General features: G+C 38.4%; 2 protein-coding genes across 9 annotated transcripts in view; one reads left to right on the forward strand and one right to left on the reverse strand.

Moving 5' to 3' along the window:
• Nucleotides 1–20,651, forward strand: part of C4H7orf50 (chromosome 4 C7orf50 homolog) — a 135,780-nt gene that overhangs the window by 59,517 nt on the left and 55,612 nt on the right. The window lies entirely within an intron of this gene.
• The window catches only part of GPR146 (G protein-coupled receptor 146), a 57,068-nt gene that overhangs the window by 17,416 nt on the left and 19,001 nt on the right, over nt 1–20,651 (reverse strand). The window contains exons 2-3 of one of the 4 annotated variants that reach the window (XM_027803941.2): nt 13,962–14,003; nt 1,100–1,206 (exon numbers count right to left, since the gene is read on the reverse strand). In XM_027803941.2, the coding sequence (XP_027659742.1) occupies nt 1,100–1,154 (55 nt within the window). In that variant the 5' untranslated portion in view covers nt 1,155–1,206; nt 13,962–14,003. Of the gene's footprint in view, nt 1–1,099; nt 1,401–13,961; nt 14,004–20,651 lie in introns of those variants that run through there. The other 3 variants (XM_027803942.2, XM_027803940.2, XM_005438206.4) reach the window with 3 other exon arrangements.

Consider the following 20,651-nt stretch of genomic DNA (forward strand, 5'->3'; position numbering starts at 1 on the left):
ACTCTTATCTGATGTTCAGATCCTGCATGCAGAAGTTCAAATGAATCATTCTGATATGCAGATCATAAACCTAGATGTTCACAGGAATCACATTGTCCTGATACTTGATTAACATTTTTTCATCGTTTTAGAATCAGTCCAACTTCTGTTGAAATCCATGAGATACTGCTTTAACTTAAATTATGGGCCCCATCAAATACATGAAGGATGTGATGCTGGCATGAGAAATAGGGTGCTTCCTTTTTATGCTGCTGTAGCATTTATGTAAGAAGGATATAAAGTTCAGCTGATGGAGCCCTAAGGGAAAGTAGGTCTTCGGCTAAGTACGGTAGAAAACAGATTTGCAAATATCATGGTGATTAACATAGTTAAAAAATGCTTATGGAGGCTAAAAAGGACAGCTGTCATTGTGCTTATTCAAAGCTTCTGCTGAAAGCAGTTAGGAAATTTTTGGTGCTTTGAAGTTTGCCTTTGGCTTACCTTCTTTTATAATACAAATGAAAATGCAGCTTGATTGTGATTAATTAGTTAATTAGTTACTGCTGTGTCTTTTAGCTGCTTTGCAGTAATATTTCACAGTATGGTTTGCTGTGTGTTTTATTATTATGCCATGACTAGAAGATTCATAAGTATCTCACTTTCATTGAGAACTGTTGCTTTATTAAAGACTAATTAGATTAACTTTTGATCAATTCCTCTGCTGTACTTCTGCTATATTGTTATACTTCTAGATTTAATATACAGAAAAATTGAGATCTTATCTATTCAGAGTGATTAATAAATAACTTAAAAGCACATATTCAGTACATAAAGAAACCGTAAATGAGAAATCCAGCCTAATGTGCAAGAGTATGAAAATCAGTATGCATAAGAAAAAGCCTACTTGTAACTTTCTTTTGGACAACCAGAGAAAAGTAGGAGCATGACAAATTTAAACAATGATGCTTTTCATAAAGAAATGTTATCTAAAACCTGAGCATTGGTTTCTAAAAATAGTACTATTCATTTTCACTGATTCAAGGTTTATATGCGTTAAGGTAAATTGTTTCTAGGCTCTTGAAAACCAAAAGCAATCTAAAAGGTGAACTTAAAATCTCACCTGGTAGGCACTGCCTTGTTGTTCCTTGATGACTGGCAGAAACATTTTTGCCCATCAAGTCAGACCCTTTTCAAAGTGAGCTCAGCAGAAACTCCAATATCTCATTTCTCTAGTAGGAATAAACAATGGGAGAGCTTAGAAAAAGCCTGCTGACGCCGCTGCACTGCCCTCGGTAGTGGCACTGAACACTGTGTATACATGTGACTTCCCCTGCACATACATACACATAATCCTTTAAGCTTCAGCTGCACGCTCTTATTGGCGCAGAGGGCTGTTGCGAAAACCGGGGGCCTGATCCTGCCATAAGGACTATTCTGCATACTGTGTGTGTATTTGTGAAAGGGGGTTTTTAGGGGTCATCTTTTTTTTTTTTTTCTTTCTTTCCCCATCCCCCCCCCCCCCCGAAAGGACAAACCATAAAAGGATGATGCTACATTAATGGTTGGACTTGATGATCTTAAAGGTCTTTTCCAACCTAAGTGATTCCATGAGATTACTGTGGTTTGAGAGCAGTTCAACCTTTGGTGTAGTTGTGTAATGGGAGACAAATAGTGGCTGCATCAAACCAGGAGAGCTTTTTTGGTATGAGAAAAGATTTTTTTTTTTTTTTTTTTACCACAGCAGTAGTTATTCCGCAAAGCTGTGCATGTTAACAGAGTAATAAACCCAGAGCAAAATAAGCCAAACTGGCAAAAATATTGTTAGTAGAATTGGATTTTCTTTAGAGCTACTCATCACAGCTGTGTTTGTTGGTAGTCATATCCTTTCCTGCCTTTAAAAAAAAATGCTATTTAACAAAAGCCTGTAACATCCATTTGGCCTCTGGAGAGTTTAAGCAGTAACCAACATTAGATCTGAAAAAGAGCCAATGTATGTTTTAAAAAATACTTTACTGTAAACCTCAGAATTACTTTAAGCATTCAGAAAGACCATTTTAATTAGAAAGAAAAAAGATACAAGGAAAATGCTACTGCTCTATCATCTTACTTTGATGAGATGGTAGGTAAATGTAAATTCTTTCCATTTGAATAAAAAGCATGTAATATCATGATTCTGTCTTAGTGTGAATACAAATAGTGCTTAAATAATTTGCCTTTTTAAATTGTAATGAAGAATTAATTTATGTGTCTTCCTTCCTCCCCAAAGCAGTAAAGTATAAAATCTGCTTTTACTTATCAGCGAAAAAGCAGTTGACCCCTGAAGTAAATGAAGAATTTGTCATTCATGTTAGGCATGTATGTAGCATGTGTATTTTCTTTAGTGTGTGTGTAACACATGTTTTCTTATTTTAGACCATTAGTTGCTTATTTTTATTCTTATAGTATCTTATAAGCTAAAACTTCCCAATAGGACTCTAAGGCTCTAAGGTTAACACCTGAGAACTTTTTTGATTGTCAGTATTTATGATCAAGTATTTGCCTAATTCAGTTATTTTTTTGTTCCTTTTGGCTAAGCTTTTATTGTTTATATCAAAGTAAAACACCCCCCAGTTCTCTGTTTACAATCTTTATGACATAGCAGCTCTGTTTGTAGGTCCCACGTTAATATTTTCCATTAAATGCTGTATTGTTGGAGATTGGTCAAATTGTTAAATAAACAAGCACTTCTTTAATGTCAGTTGTAATATTCCTATGAGGAGACAATGTGGGGCAGCCCAGGATTATGCCTTGCCTTTTTTTTATGGCTTGTAATATTTCACGCTTATCATTCATTTGGTTAAGCCATTATATATGGTTTGTATTTTGAAACACAGAGCAAAACCTCCAAACTGTGTTGATTTACAGTTGATTAAATACCAGTGACAGTTGGGCATAGAGTTTAAGGTGAAATGTGCTTTCCTTTTGAAATTCAGACCTCATAAACTTTATCGTATAGGCTTTTTGCAGGAGAAAAATGCAGAGATTGGGAGATGGAATAGTACTCCTTCAGTCTCTGGGGAGAGCAGAAGGTAATAATGTGGCTCCTTCAAGTCTGCTGCTGTATTGGTTTTATAGAAGTGAGTGTTTTCTCTTACAGGCCCTGCCAGTTCATCACTTATTTCAGTTTGCAGTGCCCATGTTTTTACATTGTCCCAGTTGGATTTTCCTAGCATACTTTCCCCAAGGCTTGTTTGAATGTAAAGATACATAATCCCCTATGCGATTATGATCTGTAACTATCACTTGCCACTGACTGTCTGGAGTAACTTTGGGGTAGTTGTGGGGCAGAGGAGACTGTTGTGCTTTGGCTGGAAAGGTCCACATTTTAACAATATCTGTACTTGTCGAGCTTGGCCAGGTATTTCTTGTGTTGGACCCATGGGACTTTGTGTTGGGACTTGGTCCTGGTCAGACAGCTGCAAGGGGACTGAGGGAAATGGTGAACAAGGATAGTCGATATTTACTTCAGTGACTTATTTAACTCTGCCTCATTACAAAATAAGTAAGTGCCAGCCTCACTGAAGGTGGAGCCTCTTCTGTGACCTGACAGGAAAATTAGCCCATTTTCAAAACGCCTTTAAACATAAGCCATGTGTTTTTTCTGTGCACATGGTAAAAATTCGGCTGGATAGGAGTCCAGTATGAGTGTGAAATGCACACATAACCTAAAGTACTACTTCTTTACCGCCACTAAGCAGCAGGGATCACAGAAACCTTGGGGGTATCCTCACATGCTTAATTTTCACATGCAGTATACTGCTGCTATTGGCTTGATTGATTAATTATGGCAGTTCCCTGTCCATCCTCTCCCAAATACATTTCTTGTTGCTGATGGGTCTGTGAAGTTAATGTACAGTCCTAAAGTTCCTAATTCCAAGTAACTCTGTTAATATGAAAGTTGTATTTTAGCAGTGCAGGTTTTTGTTTACAGAATAATTTGTAGTGGTTCAGATGATGTAGTCACATGCTTGATGTACTCATGTTTCTGACACTGCTACATCTGATATGAATTGATAGACAATTCTGGTAGTATTTTTTACTTACAGAAGCTAAATAAGACAAAACCTAAGAAGTTCTGTTCAGTTTTGTATGGCAATATAATGACTTTCAAAAGTTCATCTTTTACGAGTGCTCTATGCAGTAACAGAGTTACTGATTCAGATGGATTAAACAAATCACAAGGTTAAAAGTGAAAGTAGTTATTTAGGACTGTGGTTGCCAGAATATTATTTTTATGAGCTGAAGTGGTTTTGTTGAAGGATCACTATGGCATTAGGGAATTAGTGGGTGTACATTTTGGCCCTTCATACCCATGTGTAAATTGTCTAAAGAATAGTATTCATAGAAAAGGATTATCAGAAATATTCCTCAGTATACTTTTATCTTAAACTGAAATGATGGTACCTTCAGAGGAGCAGAGTTAGTGGTACACGATAAAGGGACTATGGTGTGGGCAAAGATGTCCTTGTTCATTGCACAGAATGTGGTCAGTCCCCACTGACATTTCTTCTTATTTTTTGCAGTACTGTTGTGTTAAGCATGAAGTAAGATGTAATATTAATGGGATTCATTCAGGACTGCTTATTTGTGTTTTATCCTTGTGTATCTTAGTATTCAGCAATTTGGTATTTGGTCATAACATGTCTGAAAATGCTTTGGTAATTACTTAAAAAACATTGAAATTGAATGTGCAAATCAGCTGAAGCAAGCAAGACTTATTTGCAAATTTTAGATGAGTGCTTTAGAACTCTCTTTTATATGAGCACAACTTTAGTCCCTTTCATTTTTTAATCTGCTACAATATTTCAGGTTGTAAGGACTTGGACAGAAAACTTTAAAAAGGCGACCACAATTGTACCAGTGCTGCAAGCCCATTAATCATACATTCATTCTTGAGAACCAGTGTCTCTGGTTTGAGAAATTCCACCAGCTTTCCCTAAGGGCCATTCACAAATGAGCTCTGGTGAAACTTGCTGCGGTAGCTGGATGCACCGTGGCCATGATGGGATGGCACAGCCGTACTTCTGGTGAGGGATACGGGCCTCTGCAGAGGGATGCATGCATCTGCACTTTTGCAGCTTGATTTCCAAAATGGACCACAAAGTTGCACCCTTTTAAGAGCCGACACAGTTGAACTCAGCTGCTGAGACAGGTGCATGAATGTGACTTTCTTTGTGCCAGCTCCATTGTTACAGGAGTGGGAACCTGCAGCAGAAGGGCAGCAACAAACAGGCTGGGAGTGGAGTGATAGCATCTGGATCTGTTGCAGCTCCTTCCTTTGCTGATGTGACTCAGGATCCTCATGTGGTTTTAGTGGAAATTCCTCAGACCTGCTAACCCAGCTAATTCAGGGGAGCCTTCCTGAAGTATTCAGAGCTTGCGATTAACTTCAGTAGTATGTCTATTATTTATTTATTTTGAGAAGACTGTGATTCTGTTTCAAAAATATGGTTCTATGCCAAAAACATCGGGCAAAACCTGATAGCTGCATACAAATGGCAGTGATAATAATGGGCAAAGCAGGAGTATTTGTGTCTTTTCTAATGGGTAGGCTTTTTAACTTGGGCCTCTTCATATTTGACCTCTAATTTGGATGGCCAGACTGCTGAAATTCACTGTTAGGTCATTGCTCGTGTGGATGGTATTAGAGATGTATTCTGGTGTGTCTGTGTGCATCTTTTGTCTCTGCATACTTTGGATGATTTTATTAGCTATTGTTTGAAAATGTCATTGGACATTAGATCAGTTTATTTAGCTATTGTGGGCTAATCCAAACATACAGAATATAATACCCTACTCCTGACCTTTTCCTGTTACCAGGCTTTCAGCAGCTCTTTCCTTTGCAGACCTCAGGTGGTGGGAAGGGAGGAGGAAGGGCTTTAACACTCTGGGTGTATTTTGTGAAGACCACAGTACAGGCTGAAGGCACTACTGCTCACTTCGCAGCACAGGAGAAACAGGAGAGATGTATAAGAAGGGAAAAAGTCCAGGGCCCTACCGTAGTCTTTAAGTTCTTGGGTTTAGCCTCCCAACCCTTTAAAAAAGACATAAAGCAGCAAGATTGTATGCTCAAGACTGGCTAGCTAGCAGGATTTCATAACCTGACACCATGAAGCACTCCTAGCTTCTGAAATCTGCTTGATTGAATATTACTTCTTAAAGCCCTCCAGATTTTGGTGAAAATTCTTGCACAAAAATCTTTTAAGATGAGGTTGCATGGTTGAAGAACTATGACTTTTAAAGGATATGGAGAATGGAAATGAGTTAAAACATCATTACATCATTTCCCCTAGCTGTCCATTTTACTATTGCTACTTTTGATCTATTGAAAATACAACTTATTAGTAAATCTCTACCCCAGCAGGTATTTTGATAGCATAAATCCATTGTACTTGTTAATATAGAATTTTGAAGGGAAGAAAAAAACCCAGAGGAAGAATGCAACAACAATACTGACCTCAATGAATAAAAATTGGACTGTTTGTACTATGAGAAAATGAGATAATTATGGCTATAAAATCCTGTGCTCAAAGAATGAAAATAAACAACATACATGCTATGTGGAAATAGAGGAGAAAGCCATTACATTAGGAGAGATTTACTGAAATATTTTCTCCACAATCATTCTTAATAATGTGGGGATTTTTTTTAGTTAGGGACTAAAACTGTCCTGCAGAGTATTCCTGGAGTTTGGCAGCAGTGCAAGAGGATGGTTTACAAACATTCCACACCAGGAAAATATTTGGAAACCGGTAATGTGGCACTTGGCCACTGCTATTATAAGCAGCATTAGATGCACTTTTTGTTGCATTACAGCCATCTGGCAGGTAAGTGGTCCATTTGTCTGTTAACAAACAAAGATTTCCTAGCCATTCTACTTTGGAATCATTCCATATAAAATTTAATTGTAGGCTTACTCTTCTTTTTGGGGAAAAAAGTGATTTAAAAATCGCATGTCAGAACAAAGGGTTAAACAGTCAGTTGAATACAGCACAGTAACACTGCAAAGTAGTTAGAGCCATTGTGGAGTTTGACTCTGTTTCTAGAGTTTTGGAATGTATTTTTCCTTTAAGCGATAGCTAAATAGTTCTCTTGGATTGTTTGTGTGTTACAGGAACCATATCAGATCACTATATAAAGTTCAGGATTTTCTCCAGAGTGCCTGAAATCCTACTACAAAGAACACTTGTGTCTTAGAGTCTGACACCAAGTAGAAATAAAAGGCTGAAATAATAACACCACTAACTTGCTTTAATTAATTGTATGTTTCTGTACTTAAGCTTGAAGGGTGGAAAGCATTGCTTTAAAGGCTACCTACAAAACTGGTGAATGAGCAGCCACTTAGGGTGCCACTTCAAAGAGAAACACCCAAGAGAGCAACAGAAGGGAAGCTGATTTTGAATTCTCTCAGTTCTTCCTGGGAGCCCAGAGCTTGCAAAGGAAAACAACTTAGAAATGGTTATTTTCTTTTGTGTTAGTTACATAACCAGCTCCCAGCAAATAAAACTGGAGGTGGAGCAGCCATACAAAGATCCACTTAATAACCTGTGCCTACCATAGCAGCTGAAAGAATCTTACTTGACTTTAATAGTTTTCCTTCCTGGCTAAGGGAGATTCCTTGTACTGTCTCCAGATAAAAAACTGATAAAATTTAGAAGCTAGTATGTATGCACTGGTGCATGTTTGAGATTCAAGCCTTCGCGGTTATTCCAGATTTAGACCTTGTTGCTGAAGCAGTCAAACAGATCTTGGTTTCTACCATTTTTTATTTTTCACATCTCTCTGTATGCAATATTGCTGTAGTTAATGCTGAAGAAGTAGAAACCTGACTTTTACAAGAGTGCTGACCTTTAGTCTTTCCTTTAAAATCAGTTGAAGCTCTAAGAATTGTGCTTTTATGCTAGTCATCCTATGCTGTTTTTAAACTTTGCTTTTGCAGCCATGCTGTGTAGGTTCCCTTAACCAGCTTCTGAGATGCAGGCTGGTACTTGGTTCCTGTAGATGATAGCTCCAACTGGTCAGCATCCTTTGTTTTGGCAACTGTGCTCTTTGCCTCCCTGTCTGTGTTAGCCATCCTCCCAGCTACCTGCTACATGCCTTGCATTGACCTAGTCAGCTGGCGGATTGCTGTCTCATCTCCCTCGTTATTTTCTTCCCACAGCTCTATTAATAGCCTTGTCTTGGCTTTGGGACTTCAGTTTGTGATTTACTAATTAGAAAATTCTGGGATTACATGTGTGCTTTTTCATTGTCTTCAGGTGTCAGCTGTTACACCACTGCAGAGATGTTAAAAGTATAGTGCCATCATTTACAGCATAATTAGGAGACCAGTTTGCAGGTGGCTGTTACTGATGATATAATAAGTAAAAAGGATCGAAAGAATTAATGCATTTGACCGTTCTAACCATTTTTTACACTTACTTTATATGAAATTAGACCTGGAAAGGCGGGGCTTGTAATGCGTATGAAATTATAAAATATCATCTGTGCCCAACTTCTACAAACTTCATTATCATTACCTCTGTAAGAATTAAAGTCAGTTCATGTAGTCCAGAGCAGCAAATATTGTCAGACAACGTGTAATGGAAATTTATAAGAGCCAATATTTAACACCTTGAAATGAGAAGCATCCAGGATAATTTTGGAAATCACTTCACTTGAATTCAGTATATATTACAAGAAAATATGAAGGTAAATATTAAAGTATTTTCATCAGATGGTTTTAAATTAATCTTTGGATTTCCCTTAAAAAGAAAATAAAGAACCTTTGAGTAATGGAGAAACAGGGTACTCTTCTTATTTCTGTCACTGTGAAGTATGACACCAAGAAAAAGATTACTTAGAAATAATTCCATTTCCGTGTTTAAAGCTCTGGTTATTTGAGGCCAGAATGCTTTTGAATTATCTGCTTTAAGCCTTGATACTGCAAATTAACCTTGGATAGTTAGGTGCATATGTAGAGGCAAAACAAAACCCCACTGAAATTAATAGGTCCTGTGTGGCCTGGGGTTCTGCCTGGTAGAACTGTTTGCAGTGTGTTTGTTTATTTTTGAAGTGTTTTAAAATGCTTTTTCCAACTCATTGTATGATGATCCATATATGACAGATGAGTAGTACCAAACTTCAGACCATCCAACAAAGTAGCTTTCCTTTGCTTTGTTTAGGAAGATCTCTTTGATTCTGCTTGTATTTAAAGTGCGCTGCTGGGTAATCATGGAATGTCTATCTGTTTAAACCAAATTCAAAGAGTATTGTGAACTGACACCTGCTTAAGTCTTTAATTAAAAGTGGCTTAATCTCTAACAATCTCTACATACCTAAGCAGAAAGTATATGTGTTTAATGTGTACTTTGAGCTGGCATTCATATAGAAATGAAAGATTTGTAAATGAAACACAATGCTAGACATGATGCTGTTTGACTGGAATCCCTTCTTGTTGGCATAGCCTAGTTTTCCTGATGGTGTCAGCCCCTGGGAATACACCCTTAAGATTTCTATTGAGGGAAAATAAAAAGGGAGGGCTATCTTAAAAAAATGTGTGTATCAACTATATATAAAACACTTAAAATAGGCAAATACATACAGTGGAGAACTGCTCCCCCTTAGAAGGGTTGGCAGAGGGAATACTGTTTGTATTTCCCGATGTATATACCCTACAGAAAGAGATGTATTTTCTGTATTTTTCCTAGCTGTGTGAATTTTGCTGGAATATGTCTTAAAGTTAAACCCTGATCATTAATGTTGATTAATGTTCATACTCTTTTTCTCAAATGTTTCAGCTTTTCTCTTCCAAAGGACCTCCCCTGTTCTTGAACCTAATGTATGGACAGTCTTTGTTTTTGGTGTGGGTTTTTTTTTTTGGCACCTGGGGATGGTAAATGGCAGTAAGTGATAATAAGCATCAATTTTAACTACTGAAGAGAAAAATAAGAAAAAGCAGTAGGCTTTTCAGCAGTTGCAGACCCGTAGTTGCAGTTACCCCTACCCACTGGTGGCATCTATAATGATTTCCAGCATAATAGTATGTCTGATCTCACCTCTGCTATTCTCACAATCAAGTTTAACATGTTGTTTGACAACCTTAACATGTCTCCTAAATACAAAATATTAGTAATGGTTCTTTTTGCAAAATTAACATGTTCTGGTCTAGCAGGAAGGGAGACTGAAACTTCAAAAGGGAAAGCTGAACCAAGCCTTTAATTTGTGAGAGGAAGGAAGCTGGTAGGGAGAGAGAGAATGAAGGTTTATAATTGTACTGAAATCAATATGAAGGAGACGTATATCTTAGCAAGCAGCAAGAGACTGGAGGCAAGATGGAGACATAAAGCCTCATGGTGATAAATGGAGTAGGTTCTGAAGGAGACATGGGTAACGAAAGGAGCCCCTGGCATGACTGTGGATGGGAAGGTGGCATGTGTGCAATGCCAATGGGCTGGAACAGGGGGCTGTGAGGGAATCTTGTGTAGTGAACTTGGCTTGCACGAACTAAGAAGCATGTAACCCTTTTGACATGCTCATCTTGTCTATCTTGAATTATTGCAATGTCTGTATTATGTATGTGTTGAGTTAAATTACTAGCAATGATGTGTGGAAATGCATCTGGAAAGATGAACATTCCTTGAAAACATTCCAGAGCTGATGTTCGAGAGTACAGTGTTAAAGGCATTTGCTTTTGGCTTCCTGGAGAGCTCACCAAACTAGTTTTGGGTAAGACAAGATGGCACAAAGAACTTTGGCTTGATTTTACACGTGGGTAGTTGTGCTTTTAGGATGGAGACTTAAATTCTGAAATGTTAAGTGTTTGGGGTTTTTTTAGAAACTTCATTTTTCCCTTATACTATGATTTGTTTATATTGCTAGTTTTAAAATATTTGGGATATTGTTTGGGTCACTGTTACCTCCTGTTTATAAGTGCATTTGTATTTGCTGGGGCCAGTTTATACTGGGATGCAAAGAATCCAATGTGACGATCAAAGCATCATAGTACTTCACCCTAACAAAGATTAGACCTGGCATCTCTATGAGCTGCAATTAGGGAAAGACAGCTTAGGTAATCTTTTAAAAAAAGTCTTTTAGCTGTGACACAGGTACTTCACTATGAAGGTTATTGATGGCTGCTGTTACTGTGTGTCCAAAACTCATTAAGGTAAACCTTTATTTGCCTCTTTTCTCCTGTCTGTACTTTGTTTCAAAAAGCTATAGCCACCAGTGGAAGATTTCAATTAAGATTTCAATTAAGAAATTGGGAGTCTGAGGTTAAATGCTATCCACAGCTGTTTTTCTGTGATAATTTAAAAAAAAATTATTGCACCACAGTATTAGCAAACCAATGTGCCTGTGATTATAATAGGTAGCAAGAAAAAATAAAAAGTCAGTCTGAACAAATTCTGGATGAGTTTTGTTTCTGGTATTTAAAATTTTAACTATTTTTTTACTGGACCAAATTCATCATAAAATAATTCAGGTTGGAAGGGACCTTAGGAGGTCATCTTTCCAAATTCCTGCCCAAAGGCAGGGTCAGCTGTGAGATCAGACTAGGTCCTGAAAATCTCTGAGGATGGAGACTGTGTAACCTCTGGACAATCTGTTCCAATGCTTGATTGTCCTAATGGTAAAAAAAAAATTAAAAAGTAAATTTTCCCTTATGTTGCAATCCATCTGTTTTTTAACTTATGCCCATTGTCTTTTTTATATCATACCGTGCATTGTTTGAAAGAGCCTCAATTTGTCTTCTCAATAAGCCTCTTGTAGGTGTAACATAGTGGTTGTAAGGGCCACCCAAAACCTTCTCTTCTCCACCCTGAGGTTCCTTCAGCCTTTCACAGGGCAAGTGTTCCTGCCCCCTGGCTATCTTGGTGTCCTGCCACTCGCTCTAGTTCATTGAAAGCATTCTTGGGGGGCCCAAAAATGATGCAGAGAAGTACCAGGTCAGTCTATTGCAACAGGACAAGGGGTAATGGTTTTAAACTAAAAGAGGGTAGATTCAGACTAGATATAAGGAAGAAATGTTTTACGATGAGGGTGGTGAAACACTGGCACGGGCTGCCCAGAGAGGCAGTAGGTGCCCCATCCCTGGAAACATTCAAGGTCAGGTTGGATGGGGCTGTAAACAACCTGATTTAGTTGAAGATGTTCCTGCTCACTGCAGGGGAGTTGACTAGATTATCTTTAAAGGTCCCTTCCAACCTAACTACTCTGATCCTGTGGTTTATAAAAAAACCAAACTCTTTTTGTAATTCTGTTACATGGAGGCTTAGGGAGGCTTCTGGATGTTTTGTATGTGGCCAGTGGGATCAAACTTTTTTAGTTCTGTCTTGCAGGTGTATACCTTAGAGGAGTCTTCTCTAGGCCACTCTAGGTTTTGGGATAACGGACATTTTGGTTTTTTTAACAATGGCCCCTAAAAGGATGGCTGTCTGTGGAGCTGCATACATGTAATTGGTTTATGATTGGCCTTCAGTGAAAAATTTAAACTAGAAGCGTGTCTTGCTGTAGCTGATCTCTTACTCAATATATTCTTTCTGTTTTTATACATAAACTCTAAGATTAGTGTGGTTGAGTATATTGAAAGTAATAAAAAACAGGCACAGAAAAATTGTTGCATGTTTAAAAAAATCATAAAATGAAAGAGTAAGTGCATCATTTATTATAACACCATGTAAACTAATGAAAAACATACTGCAGGCTGGAAATTTGTTAAGAGCTGAACTCAAAAAGTTTCCATTCCCAAAAATGCCTTGGGGCCTCCGGCTGCAAGCTTGTGGCTAAAGAGGCCCTATGATAAACTGACATAAAAAATAACTACTCCATAAACATTCAGCTCCTGTTTCACAATAGTTGGAAATAAGTTTTTAAAAAGTGTTACCTATTGATACTGACTGTACTTTATCAAAGGGAGGCAGTGCATTTATGACTAGAATATTAAATTGGAAGTTAAACACTGGGGAGATGGGCCCTGGGCACAGAAATGTTATGTTCATTGTACATAGGAGAACATCAAGAAGATGAAGTGACTTGCCGAGAGCAACAGAACAGCACTTGGTACTGGCAGAGCTGGTATCAACATTAAATAATTCCTGGCTTATAGTCCTTTGCTCATTAACTGTACGTGTGTGAACAACTCACCTATTGCCCACCACTCTGAGCAGGTACCAACCCCTGCACGACAGCACATTCTTCAGGCTGCATGCAAATATACCCTTAGAGTATTGATGGTATTTGCACCATCAGTGCTCAGATGAATGGTGTTGGCCACTTAGAAAAGACCGAGTTTTGTGTCTCTTTCCTTTTGATCTGTTTAGCTTTCTTAAAGGTGTGTCTTTCCTGCAGCGTTAGCCCAAGCTGGTTGACTAGGTGTTGGCTTTGCCTTTCTCCTTCTCCCTGATGGACACTTGTCAATGTATGGAAATCATTGATGTGGGCAGTGGGCTTTCAGGCAGTTTTAACTGTCATGATGGCCTGGTGGCAGAGGTGGTGAGGAAAGTGCTACAGCCTCAGTTTTGTCTTCACATGGATTGGCAAGCAGTTTGCAGAAATAATGCCAGTTAAACCTTCTGAGTGCTGATGTTCATCCAGTCTGTTCCTGCAGTTCCTCTGGGTGACAGAGGTTCCCCTGCCTGGGAAGAAAGAAGCCCTGGAGTGCCTAAAGATCACGGGACACTTCCATAAAGTCCAGATTTCACAAACCCATAAAGATGTAGTAAATTGGATGTATCTTTGAGACTACTTCAGTGGCTGGTTTGTGATCTTTGAGAAGGACAATCTGGGAGTAAATATTGCTTGCCTTAGCTTACTTTTCAGTGAGGACTTAGTAATCCAGTACTTTTTCACAGAAGTAAATGTCATGTCTAGAAGTCCCAATTTTGGTAAATATTGTCACAGTTGTACATTGATGAAGTAAATATATACAGTAAGTCACCCTGTATTGCTATAGCTGTACTTACATGAGGTGCAGCCCAGGAGAATGTCAGTCTGAGATTGAGCCACTGGGAAGAAAAAAGAAAACAAGAAAAGAAAAGGTAAAACAGTTGTTTGTAGGTGGTTGAAAGAAATTTAAAAAAATTTAATCAATTCTGATAAATATGGATCACTTTCATTTTTTTGTGTGTAGCATTTACACTATACAATGTTTTCTTCCAGTGATTAGGAAATCTGTAACGTAATTGTTCATGATGTTTGGTGTTGAATTGCTGCATGTACAGACTTGACTGTAGCTGAAAAGTTGATAGAATTAAAGTATCACAGTGGTGTTGATGGTTTTATTTACATTTGTGAGGTGAATTGCGGAACTTGCATAAAAGCTGTAGATTTAAAAATAGAAACATAACTTCCTTTTTGTCACTGAAAATGTCATGTTTGGTGTGTTAAAACTGACACTTCACAGTCCTGATATCAAATGTTTGTGTTGTAATATGATATTATGATAAATGTCAGTTTGGTTATTGTAAAAAGTAGTGGGTTTGGTGCACTGTGTTACACTAACTCACTTTGATTACTGAGTATGTATCTGCTCCTTTGCACACTGTGGTGAAAAAATACAGAGAACAAGTATATTTTATTAAAATATAAAAATTAAAGTATAATTTATCTGACTGCTCAGAATTTGTAACCAGTATTTCAATATGCAGATGTAACTTATCTGAAGAAGAAAAATGAAGTAAAGCACTAATTTCCCTATGTGTTGCAGTTAAAATAGATATATACATACATAGGCATTAAAGAGGTTTAAGTATTTTAGCTTAGATAAATGATTGAACAGTAATATTTGGAGAGCAAGATAACTTTTAAGAATAGATGAGCTTTCTTCTAAAATGAAAGATTAACTAGTTCAAGGGTACTTAATTAGGACTGAATTTTGAGGTAAGCAGAATACTTAATTTGGGAAAAAATGGTTTAAGGTAGCAGCCTGTGCCACTTCATTCTTTTTGTATTAAAGCTTTATTGAGAGGTGCAATAATGGTCTGTAAAAGATCTGATCTCTTTCTGGTGGAGATTTTTTTTCCTTATTTTCTCTACTATTAGCACTGGCTCTGGTCTTTACTACTTGGTGTTACTGTTAGAGCTACCCAGCTCCCCTGCTCCACTCAGCCTCTCTTTGCCCTCTGTTTCACATACTGTGGCTGGTGTTTAAGGACCCAAGAAAAACAAACAGTGCAACCAGTATTTTGCTTGCAATTTTAGTTTCATAATTTGATGAAGAATAGTAAATAGAAGCACAAACTGTTGTTATTATGTGGTCTTGATCTTAAGAGAAAAGGATTTCCATGGCTAATGTGTATTTGCGATGTCATGCATGGAAATCACCTAAGACCAACTCTAGTGGTCTTAAAACTAAGCTGTAGTGGCTGGCTGTTTGGTCGCAGTGGCTGGCCGGCCTCTCTTCTCAAGATCAGCCGATCTTCCATTTATACTTTCATACAAATTTGTGTTCAAGGACCTAGTAAGACAGCTGCTCTGTGTGTTAGAGCAGAAAATGGATGTGGAAAGCTCGTTTCCTCTGTGTGTGTTAGGTGGGAAGGAGGATTTAAGTAGTTAAATGAGTGGATGTGAAGAGACCGGGGTGATACCTCTTACTGCTGAAGTCCCACCTGTGAAGCAGCTGTAACAGGTTCTGGAGCTCCAGGAGCTCCAACCACGTGGGGATAGGCCATGGCAGATGGCTTCTCACAAATGCAGTCCTTCAGTGCCTTAGTTGTGGCCTGTGGCCTCGTATCCGTACATGTATGAATATGACTAGAATTAGACATGCGAATTGCTGTTGAATTCAGCTGGCTAAGTTGCACAAACTTATTGATATGCATGGCAAGGTGCAATACTGAGATCTGCATTCCAAGGACTGCTGTCGTGCTCATGGAGCTCTTAGGGGTGGGCTGGAGAAAGGTTCTGTCCACAGTGGTCACTCAGCAGTCACCAAAGAGAAGCTTTGCTACTGCTGACCTACTCTGGATTCACAAAGGTAACGTGTACCTCGTTGCCTCCCTCCTTTGTGACTCAACAGCTCTTGGGGTTAGCTCTCTGCGTTATCTTCTGCTTTCTGATCATTGCTGTTGAAGTACAATTTCTTTCATGTAGTACACAGAGTTTCAGGAATGATTAAATCACACCATGAATCATAACTGAGATGCTGAGCTATACACACTGCTCTTCACATCTATAAGCCTGTGGACATGAGTAACAAGTTTTGTAGTGACAGCCTTAAAGTGGGTTTGCAGTTCTGCTGGGAGCTGAACACACTGTTTTTTGTCTTTTAATGTAAGCAACTTGAGTGGAATAAAAAGCTTGTTAATCAGTTTGAAATGAAGTTGTAGTGTGGACAGAATTAGCATAGTATTTCTAGATAGCTTAAAGAATAGAGTACATTTTCAAGTGTCATATGTAATGTATGATTTTATTCATGAGGCCTGTATTTTATATTCTAACAAATATAAATCATGTATCGTAGTAATCATATATAATTCTGAATCACAGCATAAAATTTTGCAGTGCTATAATGAAGACAAATGAGAGAGATAAGGAGCAGCTGCATAGCTAATGAAGGAGTTAATTTCAACATGTGTTTTAGACCATTAAGTACTATAAAGCAAAAAGTGTTGCACTGCCAGCACAAACCAAAGGCAGGCAGTTAACTACCACTCCCTTCCCTGGTCCAGCATCACTGGGGATACCGTAGAGCGCAGGCTTCACTAAAATGAATTCATTAGTTCAGGCAGTAATATGCACTAGAAATGTGGAAGAAGATACAAATCATTGTTGCAGACTGTCTTTTAGCAAGGAAAATATTTTGTGTTCTGCGTGTGAATATAAATTTTTCTCTATGAAAAAGTTTTTAACGTTTCAGGTTGAAATACGTGTTATAAACTTATTTAACAGTTTGTGAGCCAAGAGTTCTGGTCTTTTTTTCTGTCTGTCAGGACTCTCCAGAGGCTGAGATCTGCAGGCCATCTAATACATCATTGTTCACATAGTATTTTTTTCTTTTTTTTTTTTTTTTTTTTTTTTTTTAAGCAGGTCTGAAACATTTCCCTTGTGTGGTTTTGCAGCGCCATGTTTGTTTTTTTTTTTCCAAACAGCATGAGTCCTATCACTAGATCAAATTTAGAATTCTCTGCTTCCAACAATTGTCTAATGGGTCCACATGTTTACACAGCATGACATTGGCATCCAGTGTCATGGAACTCTCCAACCAGTACTACTGTTTCATGCTTCCTCCCCGCTTTAAAAAAAAAAAAAAAAAAGGCAAAAAAAAGGCGCTACAGGCGCAGTTATTCCTGTATTCAGGGAGGCAGTGAATGGTCCCTCTACTTCAGCCACCAGTATTGTCTCAAAAAATTTAGAAAACTTTTTTCATCTGCTGTAAATGAAAATGTAAATTCTCGGGTGTTTTATCAATGCTTTCTGTATCAATAAATAGATCTTAAAATGCTTCTGAATGGGAGACTGGAAAATAACTTTGTCCTGAGATTCTCAGACTGAATGAAAACTTTTATCTGCCTATGCTCCTGCTCCCACTATGCATATTGCTGCCTTGCTAAAGCTCCCAGCTACTTCTCCCAGCTACTGTGACTTCCTTTGTGTTGATATTAGCGTTTGTGTATTAGCCTGATGGTGATTACCAAATTGATCTTTCTGGAAACTAACCTACCAAGCGGCAGGCTTACTCACTTGGTATTTGCATAGCATGGGAAGACCTTTTGTAATTAACTTGCCAGTCTGTTTTGCAAAGTGTTTTAATTCCTGTTCTCTGTGACTGGATGTAAATAAATCAGTAGCAATTCCTTGGCAGCAACCTTCCACAGTCGTTTGCTCTGATGAAACTTAGTCTCTGGTAGCATTAAGTGAAGGAAGGGGGGTTTGGCTAGGACACCAAAACCTTTCTTTTTTTTTTTAATGCTCTCATGGGATCTTTCACTTCCACGCAAGCAACTGCCTGAACTGGCCAAGTGGCCTTGATTTAACGTTGCTTTATGAACACTACTTGTCCCAGCTGCAGGATGTCATAACCTCTATTTCCTTAGCTTAGATTTGAGATCTGGAGCCATATGATTCAGATGAACCACAACTGCCCTTGCTTTAACTTGATGTATTTGTTTTGAAAATACCGTTGTTCGCTCCAAGTTTTAGCTGCTAAGCAATTAAGCTGATCTGCACTGGTAAATGGGGAATACTTACCAGCCTGATTTAAAAAAACTCTTAAAACCTGCAAAAAAAGCTGAAGTAATCTCTAACTCATCAGTGCTGATGAAAATACTTCATTACTGTAAACTTAAGACAAAAAACTTTTTTTAAACAAGAAATTATATATTGTCCCTAAGATAAGTGCCCTGATGCAAAAAAAAAAAAAAAAAAAAAAAAAAAAATTACAAAAACAATTGCAGGTTGTACAGTATTTTGGTGAAGGACAATGAGCTCACAAAACACTTGCTGCAGACAGGATTCCCAATAGAGGATGATGAGCAGAACTGGGTTGGTTTTGTATACAAAATTTGATTTTATGTAGGCTCCTGTTCTTGTGCGGCTTAGACACAATCTTTTGGATTTAAAGTGAAGCGAACTGGATTTATAAAGATGCTTATCTTATTCTCTGGCCATGTTCAAATCGCCAGAAAATGTTAAGGCTGAGAAGCCTAATTTGATACGCTTCTCAGTTAATATTTTTATGCTAGATAAAAAAACCCACAGACCTGCACAAATGCTACGTTCGTAGTCACTTGTTATTTCTAAGTGGCAGATACTTGCTGCCTTTGCTACTCCGTTGTAGCCCTGTACGTCTGCTCTCCACAGTGTGTCAGAGTTCAGTGCCTTTGCACGTAACTTGTTGTGTTACAGAAATCTTCATGTTTCTGACAGACAACTTTAATATGGCAATAAACTTCAGTTCTAGGTTCATATGTACAGTGTGTGTCAGCTCCTCTCAGCTCCCTGTTCTTTTTGGCATTTTGTCTCCCTTTGCAATTTGTGTCTATCAGTTTGAGCAGGGCATTATTTCCTGCTGTTTTAATTACTTCTGTAAGAGTAACTGAGTCCAGAATAAGCAGGCAGAATAAATGGTGTGTCACATTCTTTCTGAAGACATTTGGTAGCATGCTTTAAAAATGTAAAATTAATAAAAACATGGAAGAACAGTCTCTACCATAGCTGTAGCCTGTTTAAAAACCAAACACAAAACCCCGCAACCTGCAAACCCTACCTTTTATTAAAAGAATTGAGACACAGCAGAAAAAGTGGAAAATCACCAATAGGGTCTGCATGTGTACCCTGTCACTGAAGGTCTGTCTAAATTGCCAGTATGTCCTGTGAGGATTTTGTTATTATATAAAATAAGATGTATTTACAGGCTCTAATTTGTAGAAATCTTTTACAACTAAACTTGTAAACATAATTATATTCTTTCACTTTTTACAATTGCTGGTTTGTAGTGGTATTTTCTGAATTTTCTTATTTATTTATTCATAAATGCTGAGAGACACTAAACAGAAGGTTTGAGAGCTCTGGGATGCTTTCCCAAATATAGTTTAGAGCTGTTGGTCAATCAGTGAAATGCTTCTGCAATCTGAAATACAAGTAGCTCCAGCAGCACCTGCTAGTACAGCATGTACGGGATGCTAAGTTTGGCCAGTCAAGATTTTTGTTCCGATAACATGCAGGCGGATCAGTCTTAGGGCGTCTGCAGAGTTGCTTCTAATTTTCAGGTGTATCTGATGGATTGGAAAAGGAATATTGCATCCAATTGCATTCAAATACTGAAAATGACTTTACAATTAAGATGCCATTTTACTTGACAGATTTAGGCAACTCTGCTTGCTGCTGAACTGCATGGATTGAGTGAAGTTTTTCTTCCTCGTATTTCCCCTCTTTCCCATGGTACTGCAGTATACAGAGTCTGGTGTGAGACAGTGGAGCTATTCTGGATTTAAAAGCTTTTTAAGTTTTTGGTGTCTGAAGGCAGTGCTGTGGCCCAGGGACGTTAGGTGAATTCCTTAGCAGTGGTTACATGGCCAGCTGGAGTAGTTTCTTGTACTTCACCATCCCTTCTTTTTTGATAGTGGTTGCTGAAAATTATTTATGCGCCGTAAGATTTAGTCCATCCCATTTCGTTTTGTGCAATGTCCCAAACTTGTAGGCTGATCTGCCTTTATTTATTTTCACATGCATACACATGCACACAAACTTAGGTTTCACACATTTCTATTATGTCAGACCTGCAGTGCTGACAGCTGGAAGAGTGCTTTCTCTAACTCCTAGCAGCTGAGACAGCGGGTGCTGTTGGGCTCAGCGGCACCGTTGCTGGCCAAGCAGCGCCCCAAAAGGGTATGTGTGTGCCTCCTGGCTTGCTAGCTGATTTCAACATGGGCGTTTTCTTGCCAAGCAGCTGGCCCATCTGAACATGACCATCTCCTGACAAGCTGCAGCTGGGATGTCTGTATTGCCTCCCTTTCTGGGATGTGCCTGGTATGTGGTTATTTCTCAGCTAACCTGCTACTGGGACAAATAGCAACCGAAGAGAGCTGCCTTTGTATGCAAATCTTGCATTACTAATCAGCATTATTAGAGGTGAGGATTGTAGGAGAGAGGCAGAAGGATGGTGAGCGCTGTAGTGCTCATGAATGGAGGAGCTGGAGGTGGGTTGAACCTGT

This window comes from Falco cherrug, chromosome 4, assembly GCF_023634085.1.
Source record: "Falco cherrug isolate bFalChe1 chromosome 4, bFalChe1.pri, whole genome shotgun sequence".
Lineage (NCBI taxonomy): Eukaryota > Metazoa > Chordata > Aves > Falconiformes > Falconidae > Falco > Falco cherrug.